The 26,109-nt window shown below is 30.3% G+C and overlaps 1 protein-coding gene across 1 annotated transcript in view; it reads right to left on the bottom strand.

Moving 5' to 3' along the window:
- The window catches only part of LOC116412842 (uncharacterized), a 61,139-nt gene extending 52,632 nt beyond the window's left edge, over positions 1 to 8,507 (bottom strand). Inside the window, exon 1 of the mRNA XM_052896813.1 lies at positions 8,448 to 8,507. Coding sequence (XP_052752773.1) covers positions 8,448 to 8,507 — 60 coding nt within the window. The remainder of the gene's footprint in view (positions 1 to 8,447) is intronic.
- Positions 8,508 to 26,109: the final 17,602 nt, after the last annotated feature.

Raw genomic sequence — 26,109 nt, 5'->3', positions numbered from 1 at the left:
CGCCGACCTTGTATTATGTTGATATTTGCTTACGAGTACATATTTCTTCATGTCGTGTATCCCTTTAGGAATATACCTACTATCTAAATTATTTACTGTAAAAATAAACAATTTATCCGTTTCCGGAACATCTGTTTCTTCCATTAATAATTATTAATGGAAGAATAATCAATAGATATAGATAATCAATTTCAAATTATTTATCAGCGGCATGCAAAAATCCTACTTATTTCTTAAAATTTTCTTAATTTACAGATACAAGAGATTGATTATAAGCAATGAAGTCGTTTATAAATCAAAGTCATTTTGTAGATATTATTATAATTGTTTCTTTCCTTTTTTTGTGTCACTTTTATCCTGTTATTTTTTTTATATTTTCTGAATGTAATATAGTATAAATAAATAAAATCCATTATATATTTATGACGATAACTGTCCAATAAGTGTATCAAACACCTCCTGGGAAATACGATATAATATAAAATTGATGAGAGTTATTTGGTTATGAAGGACTTTTTTAGAGTCGCGTTGCCATTTTTACAATCCTTATAGTTTCAGTTCGTCCATAGATCTCCCCGTGGGCATATTACTCTACGCTACACCGCTTATTTGTATTGAAGCTCTCGCAGCTACTTCTTTTTTCATATTGATTGATAGCGTACTGGATAAAAAAGGTTTATGAGAAAACTTTCAAACTTTTTTATCCGGCACTTTCCAGTAGCGATAGTTGATATTTAAAATATTTGCTGGAAATGATATACTTTACAAAGTGGAAAATAGAGAATGAATAATCTATACATAGAGTCTCCTATTAAAAATTTGCTGTGGTTGATTTGGTAATGAATTTAGCCTAATACTAACAACCTTAAAGTTATAAAATATAAGTAATAAATAAGTAAGTAGAACCTTACATACTCTATGGTAATGGTTGGATTTCAAAACATTTTTATGAATATTCTTACCAGTTAAACTCTTACATAACTTAAAAAATAACGACTTTATTCATATTGACCTAGAGTTTAAAGTTTCGTACTCTATCTCCGTCCTTAAATTTTAAACTTACTGATCTATGTCATCGTTTACGTTACAGGGTTAATATATAATTAGTTTATGTTTTTCTCTATCTTGAATACTGAGCCATTAATGCGCCAAGAGGTTACAAACAAACGAACTCACTCACTCCGGTCCGATGATTTATCTACAAAACTTCAGTATACTGATAGACCAAGATAAAAAGCAATCTATGTTTTATATATAGGATATAGTGTTTGAAACACTACACCTATACCTATATATAAGCTAATTTTTATAGATAAGTTATTAAAGTTTACCAAAACAGAAGAAGCAAAATTACCAATTACCAATCTTATAATTATTTCATTAAATAAAAAAAAAGATACAATAAATTAGTGCATTATTCATCTTTATATAATTTATAAAAATCTATGGACCACAGCTGTTTCAGTGTTAATTGAATTGCTTGATAAACATCAAACGTATCGTTGGAGCAAAAAAAATACACTTTGCAATGGCGCCTGTCTCAGCAAACGCAATCGAATACCAGCGTCTGATAAGGACACTTCACAAGCTTGAGTGTTCACTCTATCTTCCCTCCGCCAATAAATGTATCATTAGGATGTAACACACAATTGCTAAATTAATGCTCGTATCTCTATTATAAGTTAGAAAAATAGATTCAAAACAAATACACAGATAATCCTAGAATATAATTTAATAATTTTCTTCTTCAAAAGTGTGTCATAATCGGTTTAGAATTTGAATTGATATATAATTATTCTATATAACTTATTATTATATTATAGACATCGGTGTAATGAAAAAATTACTTTTCAATAATGCTTAAATAAAAATTTTTACTTAAAATATTTCTTTCTTTCCTTCTAAATGAATTAAACTCTTAAAACAATAATTTATATTAAAAACTTATAGATAGAAATAAGACTTAAAATATACTTAAAATGAAGCTTAATCTTGCCACTTAAGTAGTTATTATTACATTCTACGTTTAATCATTATAATTTTCTAAACAATACGAATTTTAAATATTTCATATAAATAAAAAAATAATTCTTAAGATGGTTCAATATTATTAAAATTTAAGTTATCTTTTTATAAAAAAAAATCAGTTAAATACATCACAACAGCGCACACACGGAAACCGTCATTCTTTATGACTGAGCCGCGACTTAACATATATTTTTATATAATATGATATTAATATTATCAAATTTAAAAAAATATATTTAGATGTAGAATTATTTAAAAAGAAATATCTATTCAGCGAAATTATAACATCACGTCACAAGTATAATAAGCACTCCTCAAAATACCACGTGACAAAATAAGACTTTGTTTCATTTAGTTTATCATTTCTACACACGTCTGAATGCAATAACTCACAAACTCGGGCCGTTATGGTATAACAACATGACATTTGTCTTGTAGTAAGGGGCGTAATACACTGTCAAATGAATAGAAAAAGTGATCCCGCTAAATTATTTCCTAGCTACCACATTACTAATATTATTCTACTAATATTATGTTTGCAAAAGTTTGTAAAAATATGTTTGTAAGCACTTCAGATGTGTAGGTGTTTGTTATTGCTCTCGAGATACATTTTTAATTCACGCCGAAGCTTTAAAAACACACTCAGTTCGATGGGAAATGCGAATTCGAATTTTGAGCCGTTAAAAGTTTTTTTTTTTTTTTTTATTTATCATTATAAACTTTTACTGATATAAAAAATGCGTCATTAACATTATAAAAGTGAGAGTATGTATAGATTCAAACATATATTTGGATCTTAATTCGTTACTCAGTCACGTCTAAATGAAACACGCAGATAAGACTATTTCGTACATTAACAAATAGGGTACTACTTACTATGTTTTGTTTCAATAGAACGTAGTAAAAATAAAAACAAATCAATAATCATTTAACTAAACATTTTGTCGATATTCAATAGTTGTACAAATAAAATTTGGATTAATTGATTGCCTGGATAAGTCCGTTACTAGTTTTTCGAGCGATTTAGAGCGTGTTTCTGTAATTTTTAACAAAACCTGTTAACCCTATCTTTAAGTTCTATTAAAACAGGTTATAGCTTTATAAATTAATAGGTTACTCTGATGCTATACATATTTGACAGTATAACATATACCTAAGATGGGTCTGTGTCTACCCACCCACTAATAACTTCTACACAATAACGAGTGTTGTATGTTGTTTATAACCCCATGGTTGGTTTTATAACCCAAGTTTGTAAGGTATTCGTTTTCGGCGCTTTTATAAATTACCATATTACGGCACGATATTGTACGATACGCATTTTGCTTCCTTATTATGCCGTGACGGCAAAGTCATACGCATAATTTGTATGTAATTCGTTTTGTATTATTTATCATACATATCGTACGATAATACCGTCGCGATGTAATAGAAGAGCCAAATATTGCATACTTTATTTATATAGATACACTTATGATTTTACAGGATGAAATTAAAAAGGATCTTCATAAAATTGCACATATTTTACACTTCATATACGTGATTAACGGGTTCTTACCACAATTTGTTCTTGTACGCGCCAATATCTAAAAAATTGTATACATTTTACTCTCCTATTATACTATAATTAATTTTATTAATTTTTTTTTTTTATATAACTTAGAATGGCAGACAAGCTGACGACCCATCTGATGGAAAGTGGTAACCGTCGCCTATAGACATGAGCAATACCATGGACATAACAGAGTATACTGTTTCGCCCATGATACCCCCCTTGCATTGCCATTCCTGAGGACTCAGGTGTTATTCCTCTGTACCCTGTAAATTCACGCTATATCCTACCCTTCAAACCGAAACACAGCCATGCAAACACAACTGCTTCACGATTGAAACACGAATGGGACAGAGGTACCCAAGCAAACGACTTTTGTACAAAGTCTCCCTCTGGTCTAATTTAACCAAAGGTTGTCTGTAAGAGATTGCCCTAGCGATAAGACCGGCTTTTGTACCTTTATGTGTACATTTTAATCTTCATGCTACTGTATTTCACTTGAATTGTTTGTATGTCATTGTTTATTTTTATGTTTTTAATGCAATAAAAATTTAAATAAAGAAATAAAGTCCTACTATATTGTGGCTTATTACGTTTATATAAAATCACCTGTTAGATGATGCCTGTGACACTTTTCGTAAGATTTTAAATGGTGTCACAAATACTATATTATATATGTATACTATCCACAACATTTCATTCAAATTAATCCAGTAGCACTTATAAAGAGTCGTAATAAACAGACAAATAGAATATCAAAGAAATTCATAATATTTATGTTTTAAATCACTGAGATACGGAACTGTAAAAAATAAAACATTATTTTACACATTTACTTTGAACTCCCTTCAAAGTAAATGTGTAAAATAATGTTTTAACTTTTTCATTCATTCATTCATTGGGACCATAGAGAGATCATATTTGATCCGTGAATTTCAACTATTTTTAAATTTCCATCACATTCTATTTAACCCTGAATAAATAACTTACAATTATCGATTTAGTTTGTAAAACAAATGTAAATGTGTATATTTTGAAAATACAGTCTATATATTTAGCTAAATTTATTTCTTGCAATCAAATCCTTGTTAATTTTGAGATATTTTCTTGTCATAAATAATATTATTTAACATTACTGTTGAGTTTCAAAATAGCATGTCCACAAAATGCCTAAAGCGTAGACAACAAATTCAATTAGATCTATTTTTGTCTGTCTATACTCGTATATCACGTCTCCTCGGAGACCTTTATACAATACAACAAAGATGGCCATCAATTACATCTACTATTGTACTTAAATGAAACAATAAATGAATAAATACACAGATAAATAAAGATATTGTTATACACAGTGTTATCTAGTCCTAACCTAATAGAACTTGTAGATGGACATTAGACAACTGACAGAAATACTAATATACTACTTTTAATTCCAATTTTGAACTTCTTATCTACATTGTCTAATTTACATACACTTACAATATTTATTTGAAAGTTATCTACAAATTGTCTACTTATAAAACATCTGCCAGATCTACTAGATCACATATTTACCAGAGGGAAACTTTGTTCAAAAGTCGTCTACTTAGATACATCTGTCCCATTCATGTTTCTGTCATAAAGCAATTGTGTTTGCATGGCTGTGTTTCGGTTTGAAGGGCAAATGAGATATGGCAATGAAATTACAGGGTACAAATACATACTTAGTACTAATACTGGAGAAGGCGGAATTGTTAGTAATATGGATAACCAGTTCCATTGCTAGCAATGTTCCCTCTCAGGTCGTACTCCACGTGCCCCCCCCCCTGAAAACCATCGTGCTGAATTCCGGGGGTGTTCATCACGATGGTCTAACTGACCTGCCTTTTTATTCTCACCTATCATCCCTCTCTGATGCCTCAGCGTATACTGTTAGCACAGGCGATGTTACCATTCCATTATTATTCATTGAAAAAAACACCTTAGTACTCAGGAATGACAACGTGTGAAGGATATCATGGACGACACTGTGTACTCTGTTATGTCCATATCTATAAGCAACCGTTACCACTTTCCATCAGGTATGTCATGTCCTGTCACCTCGTTTGTCGTACTAAGTTACATAAAAAAGTCCACCAATACAATATAATATTTCCAAATTTTTCTTTATATAGGCTTAATTATTATGTAATTAAAACTCTCTAATATAATATTATTACTATACCTATATATATTGTGTTAATACATACCAGTATTAAAATAATTATATTAACCTATTTTGGAGCCCAGTTCTAAAACCATAATTACTGTACCCTTATAAAACTATAATATTAATATTAGCTAAGAAACTACAGGTATGTTTTCTTACGAATAAATCTCATTTCATTTCATTTCGATTTCCTTTTTTTTTATATCTCCAATAAATTAAATTAAATGTAAATAGGTACATATTCATATTTTGTTTTGAATAAGTAACAACTCTTTGAACCTACATTTTAATTTATTAAACAATATTAAAGACTATCACAGTATCTCTTCAAATAAAGATATTGAACGTATTAAATATGCCTTGGGTCAGACTATTCTAATACCACTCTAATAGTAGAAAGGTAGCGCCCTCTGGGGCAGACTTGAGTAAGCATATTTTATATTTTCTTTTGTATTGTTGTCTAGAAATAAACTGACCTAAATTATTTTGGACAGTATCTGTTTATCTTTACGCGAATATATGGTGCTTTCTGCTATATAAGTCTTTAGGGATTAAGGTTAAACAAATATTACTAAATTCCAAAGGCCTCTATCCTATCTACTGCAACATGAAATTTTGTAAGTACTAGAATGAAGGCTATTTTATTTATTTTATAGGTATCTCTTCTTATTTTGAGGAAATTTTAATTTATACTACAATCGCTTAACAGGAATTTAATAATATTTCTAACGACATGGCATGTTTTCGTGAACGTTAAACAGAATTGCCCTTTTTCTTATATTGTAAGAAAATATATTACGAAAAACCTAATACTTTATTTTGAAAAATACAGTTAAAACTAACATATCCCATAAAAATTTTGTCGACAATAAAAATGTTGGCAAATTGACAACGATTTATCAAGTACATTTTAAATATGTCACAAGCTCTTGGCCTATTATATAATTGAAATTTTACTAACGTAAATGTCACATTTCCAGTTTGACACGTCATCATCAAATGTGACGTATCAATTTAGTTTACGTCAATAGAAATCCTCCAATCGGTACTGGAAATAAATTGGATTTTGTTTTCAAGAAGAATTGTTTTAACTACGCGTCGTAGTTTATTGAATTGGACAGGATCAACAGTGAATCAAACTATTTGTTTATTTGTTGTCTATAAGTATAAAAGCGTAATCTTAAAATGTAACAACACAGATAATCTAAAACTCGTCGACCGTTCACAAGCATTTTTATTTTTCAATCTAAACTGACGTTACACGATATCTTCATTAATTCTGAACAGATTTTGTTCATTCTTTTTTCAATCGCTAATATTTAATAAATTGAACCAATACTGATTTTAATAAGACCAAAGTCTTATTTTTAGTACAAAAAAGAACATAATATTACACTTAATTAACAAAATTAATATAAGTAAATTTTAAGCTTTCAGTCTTCCATGAATAAAGTTTTCAATTTCATGTTTTGTTAAATTTTGCGTTATTATTATTATAACTTGGCTATTACGACCTACATCCAAATAAAAGACAGTCAATTATAACTTCTTGTTACTGTCTCATACACACAACTATAGCTACTGGGGGGGAAGGGATTATTAGTAATGAGGACTACCAGTCCCATTGCTAGCACTAGGTGCTAGGTCTATCACTGGTGCCCCGCCAGCGTATACGGTTAGCGCAGGCAGGGTTACCATTCCATTATCATACATTTAAAAAAACTATAGCTACTATGAGAGCTGACTATTCATTTATATAAAGGTATAAAATTGAAGAAGATTAAAATATTATATAGATCTATAAAAAAAAGTAAACTTAAAAAGGATATATGCCTGTGTACAGTAAAACAAAATTGCATGCATACTCATATTCATATTCATATTTCTTTATTAACCAATGTAACAATTTTCGTCACACAATGGCAAGTCAATATTTACATTATAATTTTGAAATTAATAAAATAAATAATAACAATAAGATTTAAATTATAAAATAAAATTACAAATGAATTATAGTTAAGTCATACTTAAGTACTTTACGATCTAAACATAAATAGTTTATATCACTAAATCGTAAACTATCATAACGAAAAGCACTACGAAATTTAATATCTGAACTATTTGCATTAAAATATAATTATTCAGAGTCATAACAGTGTTCTGTTATAACATAACTTACACGTCGTCTAATATTTGCCATTACCTACGCACTACCTGACCTACATACGCAATATACGTAAATGTAAGCATAGTTGGAAATTTCGAGAACTAACTTCATTGCGTTTTGAAAGTTTATTGAGTATGAAAAACATGTTCAGTCATATGTAATGTAGTAATCATTAAATTATTATTATTAAAATATAATAAAGAATATGTAACAAAATTATTTCAATGCAAATAGAGTGAAATCAAGTTCTTTATTAAGGCTAGTAAAAAAAAATAGACATACATATCTGTCACGCCTGTCTCTCATTAGGGTAAGGCAGAAACAATGGAACGCCAAATGCTTCGATTCAAACAAACCTCTTTCGCTTCTTCCACATTCATCAATCTTTCCATACACGCTCGCCGGTTACGGGTACTTTTAATTTGGCCCTTCTTCAGCACGTCGAGAAATATATAATATAATGAAAATAGATTTAATAAATAATCCAGAATATTATATACTTACTTGATTACCTTGACTTGCGCCGTGTTAGCACGGGACGCACAATATTTTTTGTCCTTTTTTTGCTCCATTTCACTGACAAAACGTTCCCTTAAAAATGCTAATGCTTGCCATTTCACTGTGTATTTGTCCCTCAATTATTTTAATTATGATCAATATAAATCTTTATTGTAATGAAAACTTAACAGATTTCCACCTGTATTCTTTCTACTAATAAATATGAGAGTGAGTTTGTTTGTTTGTAACCCAATAGCGCCTTAACGGCTTAACTAATCACTATATAATTTGGTATACACGTACTATATAGAATGATGAAGAATATAGGCTACTTTTATATATACAGTAAACATATCCTAGTCACGTAGACGGAGTCACGGGTAAAAGCTAGTAGTTAGTAAACTATTCTAGCTGTCCGCACCAACATCGCACGGATATACTATAATGAACGTCAATCTGTCAATTCTATCTTCTGCCTCACTCACTCACTTTTATATATATAAACTAGCTATCTGACCAGGCTTCGCACGAGTAGACAGAATTTTTAAAAAGCAATACATACAATACAAGAAATTTTTGGCTAATTCAATTTACCGATTACTTTATGGTATTTTATATATGATTTTTTACATTCTTATAACTTTTTTATTTATGAACCGATTAAAATAAAACAAACACTAAATGTTAAGTGGTATAACCCACAATACATTAATGAAAACCGCATTCAAATCGGTTAAGCCGTTTCTATGATAAGCGTGCATAAACGTACAGACAAACAGACAAAAATTCTAAAAATCATTATTTTGGGTACTATTGCGTTCATAAAGCCTAGTATTAAATATAGTAGGTTTTCTTATATATATTCCATACACAGACAGCGATCAGTTACGATTTTGTTATATGTATTGATATTATTATTTCTAATATTTCACTTTTCCGTACGATATTTCAAACAAAAGTTCCTAACAAATACAAACATTATAAAAAAGAATTAGCCATATAAGAACAGCTGATCTTAAATAATGCGCTTACGTACATTCAGCAACTGATTTTATTTTATATAGATAACTAATACAAGCCTAAACAATTACAAATACAAAGCTATATTTATATAAGTTTAACATAATTATATATGGCAGAGTAAAAGTTTTAATTATGCACACTCGCAAGTCAATTATACACTCACTTTTACACTCTTTGAAGCCGCAGGCAGTCCTTGAATATTAAAGCGTTGTAATTAACGTACTTTTATATAAAGAATAGAGAACTAAAGACTACGTAGTATTAATAATTTATTTTGAAACTAGCTAATAGTAGTTTAAAATAAATTAGTACACAGTTATTCCCACGCCTGTTTTCTCTATATTATCTTCGTCCATATATATGATAGCCGAAATCAAATAATTTCCAAAAAATATATTATTATTATTTAATTCTATTATTCTTTCGAATACTTCAATATCCAATTATATGTTTTTAAAATGAAAGATTTAAAAAAATATTTGAAATTAGAATCCAATTAAGACCCTCGGACATTATCCGTCCCATCTATTTTATTTATCAAATCTTTTACGCGCCAACAACATGAGTACAAAGTAGTACATACACCCCAGACGTGACTACTCAAGGCAATCTTATTCGTATCTCCATGCAATTTCTTCCAGACATGCTTATAGTAGATAGTTGAAACAAATAAACAGTCTGGTACACTATCACGTTATTAAATTTTTCACACGTCATAGATTGCACTGTTACAAACATGGTGCCATTCATGCGTTACCTTTTCTGAAGACTATGTGTTACGCCTCCGTATTCTGTAATATTATTGCCATATCATAGACAAAAATGTAAGAGAAGATTTTTTTATGCAATTTAGAATAGCAAACAAGCTGACGGCCCACTTGATGGAAAGTGGTAACCGTCGTCTATAGATATGAGCAGTACCATGGACATCTGTGGGAGCCTATGATACCTCCTATGCATTGTCATTCCTGATTTAATGATAAGCATAAAAAGAAAAAATGTCATAAACAACAGCATAAAAATTGCAAATTCCTCGCACAAAACTTTTTTATGAAATAGGAACTCATTACTTCTGTACTTAATTCTAATGTACAGTAGCTGAACCTTAAATACACAATAAGTATTACCATAACTAAAAACAGTATTTCCTATTACAGCGGCAGATAAATCGTGGATCAGCAGCCACGGTTAAAAGGGTAGTTTGAGTCAATGAAACCACTGTATCGGTATTAATACTAATATAATGTCCTTTTTCTCCTAGTACACGCCAATAAGACTTAAGTAACTATTAGATTCACTACCTTGGAGAGGTATTGGTAGTGGTGGAAGTAGTACATGAGGTTTATCTTTTCTCCGTACCAAGTAAGCAAAGCACGCGGCATCTCCGTGACAGCATCGGAACAGAAGCAAGCACAGCTACGACGCTTAGAGATAGTCTGAGATCCCCAGCGTCATTTAAACACACACTTATTAGCAATAGAAAAATTTAGCAGTAAAACTAAACTGTAGCTATTAAAAATATTAAAAGGAAATGTCAACGGCGGCACGGGCTAAGCTCACGAGCAATCTGCTGACGCGTTCACGGAACTGAATCACCGCGACTCGTGCGCCGTCCAATCGTTAGAGATACGCACACAGAACAGCTATTCAGTAGAGAGCGTTAATTATGATTTGCGTTTTTTTTTATTTATGGTGCCGTACTATTATTTATACCATTATTATAAAAATATTAATTATACAGTAAATTTATATTATTATTTATAACCGAAATTTATATCTGATATTCTTATCTTTGCAGATGACTTTATATATATATATATATATATATATATATATATATATATATATATATATATATATATATATATATATATATATATATATATACATTGGAAGATATTGTACAGATATACAAAGTACACACATTACCTAGAGACGAAACGGAGCAGAATCTGGAAAATCCCCAGATCTGTCCTGTCGTGAACAAACGGCGTCTCGGATTACCAGTAAGCTTTATTGCATGAATGTATAGAAATGAACACACATCGACATGAAACATGTTTCCAGTATTCTATACCTTTTCTATTAAATATTAATGTTCTGGAAGTGATCGGAGAGTATCTTTATTTAACAGATACAAATTGAATGGTAATCCCACATAATTTACACTAAAAGCTACCAATGAAATGATAGGTGTGGATAAAGTCAAGTTAGTCCATCATGACGAATTCACCAGGAATTAATCGCGAAGGTTTCCAAAGGGAATCACATGTAGGTCGACCTTGATACCATAAGTGCTACTATCTATAATAAAGTAAACAAACTTTTTAAAAAAGATTAAACCAACTTAATAAAATGTAACAAGGACCAAAAAGTGAAAAATAAACTGACCTTTGACTGCCAATTGATGGATTATATTGTTGAGGATAGATAACTATATAAATTAACATTTGTTTGATGTTGTTGGGTTGATCTTTAACCCTTAACAAAAATATTTAAATATTTCATTAGAATTATGTTTCTTTAAAATATCATAATAGCTCTAAATATCATAATTATTGTTCTCCTTCTCCTTAGTCTTGGCACTGATTTCAAACAGATTTCGCCCTTTAAATTAAAAGATAAATATGAGTTTATTTTTCGCTTTTTGGTTCCTGTTACATTTTATTAAGTTGGTTTATTTAAAAAAAGATGTTTATTTATATTTTCCATTTTAGTGTAAATAATACGTAAGCAGTGAGAAGAAACCACTTCATCTAATACAGTCAAACTGTCATTATATCATAGCATAATTGTATCTTAGTTTACAAATTAATTAACTTCGGATTGAAAATTAATTTCTTTTTTAATTCCTTTTTTATTATTAGTGATCACAGTACTCATATCTAAAAACCTTTAACTCTCGCTAATAAGATAATCCATTCAGCAGTAGAATGTTAGAAAGATGCTTAAAAAGATGACTCCCAGATGCAATCACCCAAATAACTTATGAGAGTCTAAGAAATTATCTGTACTTGCTTATAATATTAAAGGAATTATTCCCTAACTCCTAACCGTTAAGAACCTTTCATCATCAGCTCTTCTAAATAACTTAAGGAAGTATAACAACTAACGTACATTACGTGCTTATAGTATTTAAAAAATTATTCCCTAATTATTAAGGAGTTTATTGCTTTATTTACTTGCTTGCTTGCTTGGTCGCTTGGTCGCTTACTCGCTTGGTCGCTTACTCGCACGCTAGTCCGCTCGCTCATTCGTTCCTTTATTTGTTTACTTATTTGTTTGCTTGTTCGTTTGTTTGTTTATCTACCTGCCGTTTACCGATAATCAAACTCTAACACACCATGGGCAATTATACTTTCTGTACATGTCAAATTATTTATTAAATTTATTTAAATAACTTTATTGACCAAATAAAATAAAATACAAAAGATGTATTTAATGCTAGTAGAATTCACTACCAGTTCACCTTTGGGATGAATAATTAATCACGATATTTAATATTAATATTTAATTATAAAAGATTAAAATTACATATATTTAAATTTGCATAAAAATGTCAATTCTGTAACTTAAATTATAGTTGTAAATAGGTAAACGATAATCATATATAATACAATGTCCAAATCCATCCCAAACCAAATGTCAATATATACATTACAGATATGTCATAGAGAATCCGAGAATCTATAAGATGCGTCAACCAATTTTCCAGCCTATCAGCGAAAATGTCTATATTGTCATATCGAGTGAGCATATCCCCAATCAAGTGCAATGCACGATTCGTGGCTGCGTGAGCAGCATGTCTCGTACGGGAAAGTGGTTTATGCAGTAGTCTGGGTGGGAAAATCGTTCTCGAAATATCTTGTGAGATACGTGTAGGCACAAATATCCTTATATTTTCAAAAACACGCGATTCTTCGATTTAAACTAGATAATGTTTAATAAGTATAACTTTTCTCCTTATCCTTAGAGTAACTAGATTTACCCATCTATCTATAAGTAAATAAAAAATAAATATGTATTTATTACCAAAGTATGTACATGTACATTAAGCTGAGTCTCTTTTGAGTTTTGAAAGTCCTTCCAACGAGTTGTGCTTTCCATCATCATCTCAGCAGCAAAAATAATGACGTCCAGAAGCAATCACTCAAATAACTTAATAAATTCTAAAAAATGATCATAACGTGCTTATAATATTCATGGGATTATCCCTTAACTCCTCATCGTTAAGGAGTTAAACCTTCCATCATCAGCTCATCTGAGTAACTTAAGGGAGTATAGCAACTAACGGATTATACGTGCCTATAGTATTTAAAGAATTATCCTCTAACTTTCCTCTCCCTATCCTCTAACTACCCTTGAGGAGTTGTGTTTTCCATCATCAGTTCAGCAACATAAGAGGATGATTACCAGATGCAAATATATGAATAATTTTTGAAAAAATATCAAACACCCTATATGTGCCCATAGAATTTGAGTGTTGCTCTTGATTTTCTTGGGATCCCATCATCAGATCCTGACGTTGGTAACAACGTGACCATTTCAGGAGTATACTATTTTGGATAAAAATAGAATTTCTAAAATCAGTCCAAAAATGATAGAGATATCAATAGGCATACATAAAATAATATACAGTTGAACATACAACCTCCTCTCTTTTTGAAGTTGGTTAAAAAAGATAAAATTGAAACTCGAAAAGAAGTTCTCAAGTTGCGACCTCTTAAAACTAAGTACAATGTTATTTGATTCCCATTAGATAAAACGAAAACGATAAATACGAGGTTTGTCCGGAAAGTACGTATAAAAGTTTTTTAAAAATTTTATTTTACATTATTCAGGTAAATCAATTTTATCCCCTCTTTTAAAGTTGACATTAAAAAAAATAAAACTAAAACTCGAAAAGAAGTTCTCAAGTTGCGACCTCTTAAAACTAAGTACAATGTTATTTGATTCCCATTAGATAAAACGAAAACGATAAATATATTCAAAGGACTAATAAAAGAATCAAAATAACACAAAAATTCTAGACACTACTCGACTTCTAGAAATTATTTTAAATATAACACACCCTAATCATTTTTAAAATTTTTACGTCGCAAATCACAATATAGATGTTTACAGCAAGTCGCAAGTCATTTCATAAAGTACGTGACGTTTTTCTGAGTGCTACATTAATCTCTTTATACTTGAAGACAAAATTAAATGTTTTCCAGGCGGAATTCCTTCGGATGCTTCATCTCACTGATGTTTTTTAATCAATATACGAATATAGAACAGTTTTGCTATATCCATATAATCTGGTATATACAAGCACCCAATCTGATAGAGAATTTTAATATCCATTGTCATAAATAAAACAGTAATAACATACTTCTAATTTATATATCATTTTAAAAAAATTTGCAATGATCATATAACAATAAATAACGACAAAACCTACAATTTCTTGCATTATTACAGTATTTTCTTATTTCTACTAGGTATGTTCATAAGTTAGCTTAAATTAATTGTTAGTTAAATAATTTATACATACGAGTATATATATTCTTTCTCTATACAAGAACCCCACATTGTATGAAAGCTTCTTCCGAGGATGTTCATTTGTCTCTGACTTATGCCATTTGGACCGAGTTAGGGCCAGCTGTTCTTTTGATCTCATCTTCGCATCGTGACAGTGGTCTCCTCCTGCCTCTTTTGCCTTATAGGCCTAGTGTTATTTTTACAGTCCATCTCTGATCTGTGAGCTTCGCTACGTGATCTGGCCATTTCCAATTTAAAATCTGTGCTTAACTCAAAACATTAGTTGCTTTTGTTATAGTTCTTAATTTCGTGTATCGAATTTTATCCAGTTTCTGTATTTTGAGTATGCTATATTCTAGACCTCGCTGGCGGGTATTGATTTTATGTTTGGCTTTAGCTGTAAATTTCCATGTCTGGCATCCGTATGTCAAAACCGGTAGAAATTTTGTCACACCTTTTTTGTCTAAAGGTTTCCTTTCCCTACCAGAGCCTTTAAAGAATTTTAGAATGGCATTTATCTTCATAATTTCTTTACGCTCCTTGTGATGATACAGTAAAATTAAAATATATCACTACTTTTCTTCGTTCCCAGAATATCGTAAGAGACAATCAAAGTAGTAAAGCACAAAACTGGAAATAAAACCCTCTATCAAACCGCGTATGTAATAGTTGGCTAATATCTCCTTATGAGGAGAAACCCATAGTAGGACTTCAACATATTGTTATAGTTACTTTATATAAAGTCTAAATTGATACATATGTCCACATCACGTAGGATAGTCTACAGAAAAATACTTGAATATAAAGTTTCTTCATAAATTTTCCACTAGCGCTCAATAGCGCTAGTTGAATACAAAAACTGAATATTGAACATAAGTATTAAAAGACCATCTCACATCTTTAGTAAAAATCTCTCTATTATACGAGTAAGCCCACTCAATGAGTTTAATGGACGCCTTAATGTTTCAGACGAGCCTTTACATAATAACTCCTATAGGACTAATCTGGGTAAGTATCCGCCATAATTGATCGATGTGTAGGCACTTACTTTATTTGACGGTCTACAAAACTCCCTGTAGATTGTTTAGAAAAATAAAAACGATCTCGTACTGTTTGCGTAAATTAGGATTTTTTTTTATTACAATCAATCATTTAAATTTGTAGATAAAAAAGTTACAAACACATCAAACACAACATTCGTCAGCCGTGCAAAAAAATCTGTGTACGTAGATAGATACTTCCTTTTTCAAACCATTAGAACTATTTTTCTCAGGCACTTTTTGTTTAATGAACTGATAATAAGAAATATTGGTTTTTAAAGAAGTCATCTTGATATGGAAGAGCCATTTTGCGAAATAAATATATTCTTTTTTTTTTGTTGAAAAATATATTTTTGCCTTTAATTTTTCGGATATGTACTAATTTATAAAATGAGTTTGTTTTTAATGCAAATAAATTAATAGTTATTTTTTAATGTTATGCAAAGGCAAAGGACGATATATATCAATTCCAAGAAAACAAAAAATAATACAATATATTCCAATAAATATAATACAATATATATAAATATATTCACTTTTGTATTACATGTGGATACCAATAATATTAATAAACAATAATTGTAGTTTTTATATAGGTTATAATAAATACAATGTAATATAATGCATTATTTTGACCTCCTTATCTTCGAAGTTAATTAATCATGTTTACTAATAATATATTATAATTTATATTATCAGTATCCTATATCATTTTTCTTTGCTAACAAATACAAATAAACGATAACCGACCACTGTATAATATAAATATTATCACGTTATAATTCTCTCTGTGTAGATATTACATTAGAGCTAATACTTTGGGCGGCTCCCTGGTTCTTGGACGAAGGTAAAATCAGTTAAAACTTTTAATGAGTTCTACAGAAACTGTTTATCCTGGGATGAAGAGATAAAAAGAAAAAAGTCTCTCAACCATCGCTCAGTTCCGTATTTCGAACAAACTTCATTATAACACTGCTTAAAAAGCATATAAAAACATTATTTGTATTATATCAATTTACGCAAATGATACGTGAATAATTAGATAATTACTTATTTTCACTTACACTTATTATAAAAAGATACTCAATGTTCCGATTTCCCAACTGGCCGACTTATCATCATTAAGCCGAAAGCACCGAAGTTATGAGATCATATTTATATCATCACATTTTTTGTACACAATATAGAGAGAGAAAATACGAGTACACCGGAATTATAATTTGTGTGGTAATCTATCAGCTTTGTATTTAGAATCTTATTTTGAATGCAAGCGTCAACATACGTTAGGAAATTCCTGTAAATTCATTGGCAAAGTCCTGAACACAGATACTATAATACTATGCCTGCAGTAGACCTCATTTTTAGTTGCAGATTCGATCCAACTTACAAAATATTCGACTTCCCACACGAACTTTCCCGCTCTATTTCAGCTCTTTAGGGAACAATTTTGTAGATTTAGTTTCTTGATAGAAACTAAGAAAATATATTTCAGCAGTTCTTAAAAATATCTTACCTTTTTATTTTGAATTGTCTGAAATTATTTTCACAAGTTTTAACGCGCACGTGACTACCATAGCGTTGCAGGTGTCCATAGACTACAGTGACTTTTTACCATCAGAGAGGCTGTATACTTGTTTGCCACCTATGAAAAACCATAATTCAATCATCATTACGTGATTTAAATCATTTAATGAATATTATTTCTATAATTTAATTCAATAATAATTGATTTTAAAGAATCTTATTTTACCTGAAATAGTTTACTTCTATGTTAGTTTCGTACTAATTTTATTACGCGTCAGGATGCCGATTTAGGAAGGAAAATTCTTTAAAAACAAACAATAGTAACAATTATTATTTGTGTTTATTTATACAAAATTTATACTTAGTAAATAATAAATTAGTACAGGATTTTGAGAAATCTGAAGATAAATTCCACATATTTCTCTATCATAAGTCACATAATATGCCATATACGATGGTAAGAAAAGTAATCCCTTCTATTCTCGGATTCTGTCGTTAATCCAAGCAATCTTTTTTTGTTTTCTTTTTATTTATTTAAATCTTGTTAGTATTTATTTAACAATTATTATTGTTTTATTTCAAACCAGAACAAATAAAATATGATAAATAATTATATAGTTTATATAGATAAAAATGAATTACATTAGCCGTTAAGTGTATCGCCTCAGGGACATCTTTTTTTTGTTTTATTTTTATTTATTTAAATCTTGTTAGTGTTTATTTAACAATTATTATTGTTTTATTTCAAACCAGAATAAATAAAATATAATTTTTGTACGGTGTCTATCTCTTGTAAGTAGATGCAGTGTTTTGCATATTATATCGTGAAAACTGAGTGTATATCGTTATGCAAATATCTCTGATGTACTACAGAACCGTGGAAGCCCCATTGACACCCTAAAAGCATTATTGTGTTATACGCGATGTACATCAATTTTAAATGGAGTGAACGACATGGTGAATAATTTGTCACAGAAATTGTTCTTTTTGATAAGTACATTATTTTAATATTAATATCCTAGTTAAAAATGGTGCAGACTGAAATGGTAAATGAAAGTCGTTGTGTCTATGTTTTCTTTTTTAATGAAGAGTATGTGAAAATATATTCCCAACAAAGCAAAAATTATTCTTGGTTTCTTCATAAAAGGGACCAAAACGAAGCGACAATACTTCTAAGTTAGGCTGCCAGATGTATTAGTATCTTGTAAATGCACTATTATATAAACTGTGCACTAGCATCTTCAAATTTGATATGAAATACAATATCATACATAACAAGAAAAGAGTATATTCCTTTTTAAAAGGCCGGCAGCACACCTGCAATGCCGCTGGTGTTGCGGGTGATCATGGGCGGCGGTAGTCACTTACCATCAGGTGAGCCGCATGCTCGTTTGCCCCCTGTGTTGTAAAAAAAAAAAGACTTCATTCGCGCATTCCAAAATAGGCTTTTATTTTTTTAAGCGTGTATTCGACTCGCTTCTAACCGATTTTTTTAATATTTAACGCTAATATAACCATTAATTTCAATTAGGTTTAGATATTGTCCAGAATATTATCAATCCACATTTCTCTAACTACCCTACTTTCATTTCATTATAAAGTTACCTTTATATCAAAGCTGTATTCAATATTTACTTTCATACTGAGAAACTGTGGACTCAATAACTTACATGTATGCACTTTATGTTTAAATATGAAAGTAAATAGATGTGTGGTGCAGTAGTAGTATTCTACAAGTATCTTCACGCTGGGTCCGTAACAATGTAGGCAGATAGGATTATTACACCCTATCAGACCTCCACGCGATTCCCCCAGGAAACTAACTTTAACCACGTTAATGGAATTCATCACGATGGGCTAACAGACCTGCTTTCATCGTCACCTATTACTCCTCAGTGATGCTCCGCCAGCGTATACGGGTAGCCGCGCAGGCGTGATTACTATTCCATTATCACCTATTAAAAAGAATATTATGTCAGTGACAGCTAACTTTTTGACAATTCTTATTATAAATATCAAATACCGTATTGACATTCCAATAACTGTAACACTTTTGTACAATAAATATAATTACCTCAGCCATACGATTACGTCAATTCTGAACGGATTTTTTACTAAACCGGTTCTGTTTAAAAATTCGTTACATACAAAAAATTGTAAATATTTATTCTGTGGTCACGGAGAGGTAGTCACAAATATAATATTTTATTATTTTGTATAATTTTGGACAAACCAAACCTAAGTCTTGCGTTGAACAAAAAGTACGTTTCAAGGCCAACAGCGCTCAAGCTCAAACCACAAGACCAATATGGCCTGCCTTCCCCCTAGGCTAGGGTTGTTCTGTATTCAAACTTAACCTGAAATATTTTGTTTATCATATCCGATATTTATATCCGATAAAAAAAAATATATTCAGCATGCCCTGTTTTTTAAGCTTTCTAACATTTTTAAAATTTTAATGTATCTCCTATTGTGACTATGTTTTATTATTCAAGTTTGAGCTCCCCAAAAGTCACTGAAATTATGTTTATTATTATATGATTAATTTTTATTTCTCATCATATGAAATTTGTAATAATAATTAATAATGGCCGTGTGGCCCTGACATAGAATAGGCCTCCCCTTACTTTCCCTTGAGTGTCGTAAGAGGCAACTAAAGGAGGGCAAACTACTTACAAAATCCCCCAATTTGGAGGCTTATGTTCAGCAGTGGACAGATAAAAGCTGATATGATGATAATAACATGCAATTACAGATTGAAAATGTTAATAAATTTGTCATTACAAATATACAAAATTGAAATATATACAAAAAATGCAGACGAATTAAGAACCTCTATTGCAAATACAACAGAAAAATGGAAAAGAAGTAAAAGTTGTCATTTTGAGAAGCCAGTCAATATATATAACAAAATGATAAATGTAAACAATGAAAGAAACGTTTGTGATTATGAAGATCGTTAACACTCAGTTATCTTTGCCTATGATATAAGACACTTGACGTAAAAAATAATAAAACAAACCAGCTTTTAAAAAAATATCCGGCTATACTATATATATATAATACAACATATACAGCTTTTCCAGTTTTAGAAGTGCCAACCCTAACAAGAGCCCCCTTGGACCCACTACGACGTTACAGACGTTTGATTGGAAACAATCCCATAGCCAAATAGATGCCGACCACAAAAACCACAACACAAAACTTTATACCCAAATACGGGAGCGAATCCTTCAACGGCGGTCTCATAGATAAGAGGCCCTCTCCTTGTTATAAATCGAAGCAACGCGATCTCCCGTAAAATTTCGCGGTTTGTACAATGTCCAGAAGGAAGATATTCTCAATTTATCTGTAATTTGTGGCTAAATTGCGAAATTACATCATCTATTCTGAATCACACTAGTATTATTATTATTATTTCAGCCGTTAACTGTCCTCTGCTAGACATAAGCCTTCCTCATAAGGGGAGTTTTGCCAGTAGTTACCACGCTTGGCAGGCGGGTTGGCAACCGCAGTTAGACTTTTACAGATATTTTATAAGGGACACTGCTGCCCATCCTTTGCCCTCCCTTTGTCGACTCTTACGGCACCCACGAGAAAGAGAGCGGTGGTTTATTCTATGCCGGGACCACAGGGCAAGTACAAGCGACCACACTAGTATAGTAGTATATTATCTGTGGTCTATTGTTATATGCTAAATTGTTTTTGTAATCGATTAGATTTGCTACCATATTTGTCTTATATTTGTAATGATTAAAGATGTGGTTTTTATCGGGCATGAATCTTAATAAAAATATTAATAAAGAAAAATAATATTTCCGCCGAATCATAAACAAAAAGGCAAGAGTCATAAATATTTTTTTTTAGATTATTAAAAGGCTGTTCTTACTAGGAATCGTAATAGCGTTATTCTAGGAAATATAATTAATGTGACCTTATTTCTATTTTATACTAAAAACTCGCATTCGTCTTGTTTTATCGAAAATATTGCGAAAAATAGAGTCTCTTTTTGGCAAAAATTTCCAAGGCAAAAAATATTACACACGTCATGAAAAAACATTACGGATTTCCTGACTTTTACAGTTTCCGATGAAAATAAATAGAACTGTTACTTTTTTATGGAAAGCATTACTTTGTAACGGAACCCTCAATGTCAACATCCGTAAATTTGCGGAATATTATATTTCTTTTTATGCATATATTCTTTTCTCTATAAAAATAACCCACGCTTTTTGTCCGCCTGAATTAGGATAAAAATCCCATATATTAATACAGAATACGGTCCATCTGTGCGTAACATGTTTCATTAAAATCCGTTTATCCGTTTCAACATGATTGAATAACGAACGTCTTTATAAAGTTTAGTAGGAATAATCAATAGTTATAAACAGATTCACCGGTAGATACTGCTATTCATATAACCGTAGCCTTTGTCCATTATATGAGTAATGAAAGATATATAAAAAAAAATTAAAAACGGTCTATTCAATCATTGATATGATATGGAAGCAAAATAACATTTAATACAATTAAAGATATTAAATAAAATGTGAAACACACGGCGCATAATCAGGAAACGGTGGAAATATTGTTTAAAAGCAATCGTGATGAAATCATTGTCCAATAAATAGACATCAGTAGTTCCTGTCGAACAAGCCGATTATTGAAACCTATAGAAGTCCCCCTTCCCCCCCCCCCCCCGATCTTTGATAGGGATAAAATCTGAAAGGCGTGATAACGTGTTTTTACATTACACTGCAATTTAATATCCATTAACGGCAATGTTGTACGAGTATATTCAAAATAGCAGTTTCTCTGTAATCATACAGACCCACTCCCCACAAAGAACGATGCATGAGTGGTCGTTTTTACTACAATTTTGAAAGAATACATAATTTTCCGTCGAGCAAATAGGTAGGGGTTGGTGAACAAGCAAATTATGAGGCAATAGTGGTGCACGGAACACAGTAATCTAACCACCGCTCGCTTCTATAGTCACATGTTAAGTGACGGGCGATAACATTTTTAATCATTCAATAATAATAACGACTGAGAGATCATCGTCTTTACATTCCACCACTATATGTAGAAGCCTCTTCTAAAAACTATCACAAGAAATAGTCCTGAATACACACTAACCACTTGCAATTAACTTTCACTGGCATATTTGCTTGTACGGATCGTTACTCAAGATCCTTCAAATCAATCTTTTAGACTATATCTAATTCAAACATAAAAAAATAAGAGCTCCCTGTATAGTTTTCTATATTCTCGTTATTAATGATTATTTGATTAGAATTATTTTGTTTAATTCCGCTACCATTAGTATATTAGTGACTACCAATACTCGAAGATTGACCACCACTATTACTGTCAAAAGTTCGTATTCCTATATGCCTATATGTAACTATTCCAAATAATTATCATATAAGCGATATAATGAAGTTCCAACAAGAACAGTGAATTATATCAAAATAACTGATTCGCTGCAGGTTATTACTTGTACCAAAATTGACATGTCCGTGCAGTCAGTGTTGTCTGCAATGCAGTGAATTATGGCCTTCGCCCTCACCTGAACATTAGTAATATTACAATCGCAACAGCTTCGATGCAATCGGCCATCGAAACAGTTAGGGGAATTATTTGTACATTTTAAAGTTATATTTATACTACCTGTAACGTAGAATATGAATAGTACCTGTAACCCATAATGTCACAAATCGTTTAACTATAACTGATACATTCCAGATATTCTGTAATATAAAAACAAATATATTTTGCTCAGAAAAAAGAGACTTGGTGAAACAATAAATATTTCGTAAACATCTTATAATGAATATATTTTATTTTGGAACGCGGAATCAGTTTATAATTAATTGGCTACGTGATCGTATAATTTAGAAACAAAATAATTCAAACTAAGAATTTCAATTTTTTTTAAGATCGCTTAAAAACTATTCAACTATATTCCCAGTAGCTAGATTGTCGCGCGCTAATAGATCATTCGGGTCATAATAGATTATTGGAACTTTTATAAAATACAAAACAGATTTGTCAAAGCAGTAAAACCTCAACAGCCTACTATAGAATTAATCTAGAGACATCCCTGTTTACTTCTCTTGCCATTTATTTTTTATGTCTTTACGCACTCAGATACCATCGTGGACTCATATAAAACAATTTACGACCTACATACGCAGTTAATGTATTAAATTTGAATTTTCTCAGCACGAAGATTGCGTTCAATTTACCAATTTGGCACATCATTTTGATATTATGTAATATTCTCCTGACGTCTAATAGACGACGATTATATTTTTTAATATTAATTAAGTTGCTACATAAGAATTTAATTAGTGCCGATGTTATTATTTTTACAGTAATAAAATGTAAATGAAATTAGAATTAATATACCTTTATAGTAAAATCTATCTAGTAACATCTGCACTAAGTTCCTTACAGGATAGGTAGAGATTACCGAATACCAAAGACTACACATATTTATCTTATTTTATAACAAATCTCATACATATACGCTGTTTTCAATGATTCTTCTAGAACCGTGTACTAAATAAAATATTTATTTATTTTTTTATTTAAACTTTAATGCACAGTAAAATTCTATGTACAATTGGTAGACTTAATACCGGACGATATTCTCTACTACCAGTCAACCATTGGGCAAACCGAGAAATAAGTAGGCTGTGCATTATTGAATAAAGGAAAAATAAAGCAATACTTGATATATTCATATAATTTATATTATATGAATATAGCAAGTATTATACATATAATTAGACTTATGTTATCATACACATAATTTATTAAATAAATAAATACATACATAATACATACAATATAACTATATAAACCAATTAACTGTATTAGAAGAGCAAATAGCAATTTATGACTCAAACAGTGTAACCAACAAGATTAAGTTTAAAGGAAAAGTGATTTTTCTAAGAAACAGGTGCGCAATTTGTTTAAAACCAAGTTTGCTTGGAGTTTCTATACTATTTAGAATATATCTAAATAGTAGCTACAAGGATCTTATGTAATTAGAGAATTAAACTTCTAGGATCTGCATTATTCCAATGTCTTTTGTTTTTTTTTTTTTTTTAATTTTTACCTTTTATTTTTACAGTTAATAATAAAACCTATATTCAAATTGAATATTACTATAAAGTTTAAAAGGTAAATCTTATATATGTTCTATACAAAAAAATAAACTTTTGTACTATATTATTATATTTAAGTAGTAAAAGTAAGTAGTAGTAGTAAGTCAAATATTTATTTTTCATTTACAGGTAATTTATTATGTATTTTTCATGTATTTTCTTTCATACATGTATAGATAATACAAAATGTATACAACCAATATAATAATAACAAAGGTACTTACCTATCTTGGTTAGGAAAAATATAGCATATATAAAGGTATATTTTTTTATATCTTGAAAAAATACAGTTGGTTATGAATACAGTTATTATAATTATACCTACACTAAAAATTCGGCTCATTGATATCCTCAGGCACTTAGTACTTTTTAGTTTTACGTTAAATATTTAAAGAATCCCTACATTTTCCTCGAAACTTTCTATTATACTCATAAAATTCTTTGTTCTTTACATTTTTTTTTTTAAAAAGGGGGCATTACCATTAAATTTAAAAACTTTGCAACCTAGTTTAATACCTAGATCCCTACAATTTTAATGCTTGTTATACTCGTAGATTTTAGTAATATTTTTATTACATTATTTGTTTTTTGTCATAAGTTAATATTAATACAAACAATCCAAACAAGATTTTAAATACATTCTAATATAACTAATATAATTTGAAAATACTGCCATCTATCGGGTTAAATTTTTCTTATCTCAATAAAAACCATCCTATATCTCAAGTTGGAGTAAACAATACATATTTACATAATGTCATTTAATCACTTGAATGGTTTCGGAGATTAACGTGAATGAACATCGTGACACGGGATTTTTATTAAGATACTCTGATTATATTATCGTTATCTGAATCCACAAGTATATACCAAATATATAAATTTTCATCATCACTTTTCCTAATTTTCATTGAGGTCGACCCAGTATATTTTCCTTTTAAACTGATCTCTATCTATCGGCATATCTACTCGTAGGACGGGTTCACTCTTTTACCCATATCGTCTTTCACGCAATCATTATTTCTTCCCCCCATCCATTAAATCCATCCACGTACTCAATACAAAAACCGTTAATGCCAGACTAAAAGTATTATCAGTTTCTTCAGACTTATTACTTTTGCACAGAGTAAAATAATATCTGTATACTGTGATGTCTTGTCTTGTTGTTTATGTCTATAAGCAATGGTTACTGCTGTCCTAACTAGAGGCTGAAATTGTTGAAATTGTTGAATTGAAAACAGCATTATATGTGAGTGGATACCTTTTTAATCAGCACTGCGAAGTACAAAATTACTACCTATACTATTTACTTAATTATGTCATTTTTATAATAAAATATTGTTAATTTACATGTTGTACTTTAGACAAATAAAAATTTCTTCATTGAT

The sequence above is a fragment of the Galleria mellonella genome, unplaced genomic scaffold (genome assembly GCF_026898425.1).
Source record: "Galleria mellonella isolate WM207_F2 unplaced genomic scaffold, CSIRO_AGI_GalMel_v1 utg35, whole genome shotgun sequence".
Lineage (NCBI taxonomy): Eukaryota > Metazoa > Arthropoda > Insecta > Lepidoptera > Pyralidae > Galleria > Galleria mellonella.
Note: the sequence above shows the minus strand (reverse complement) of the source record. Positions and strands in the feature narration are given on the sequence as shown.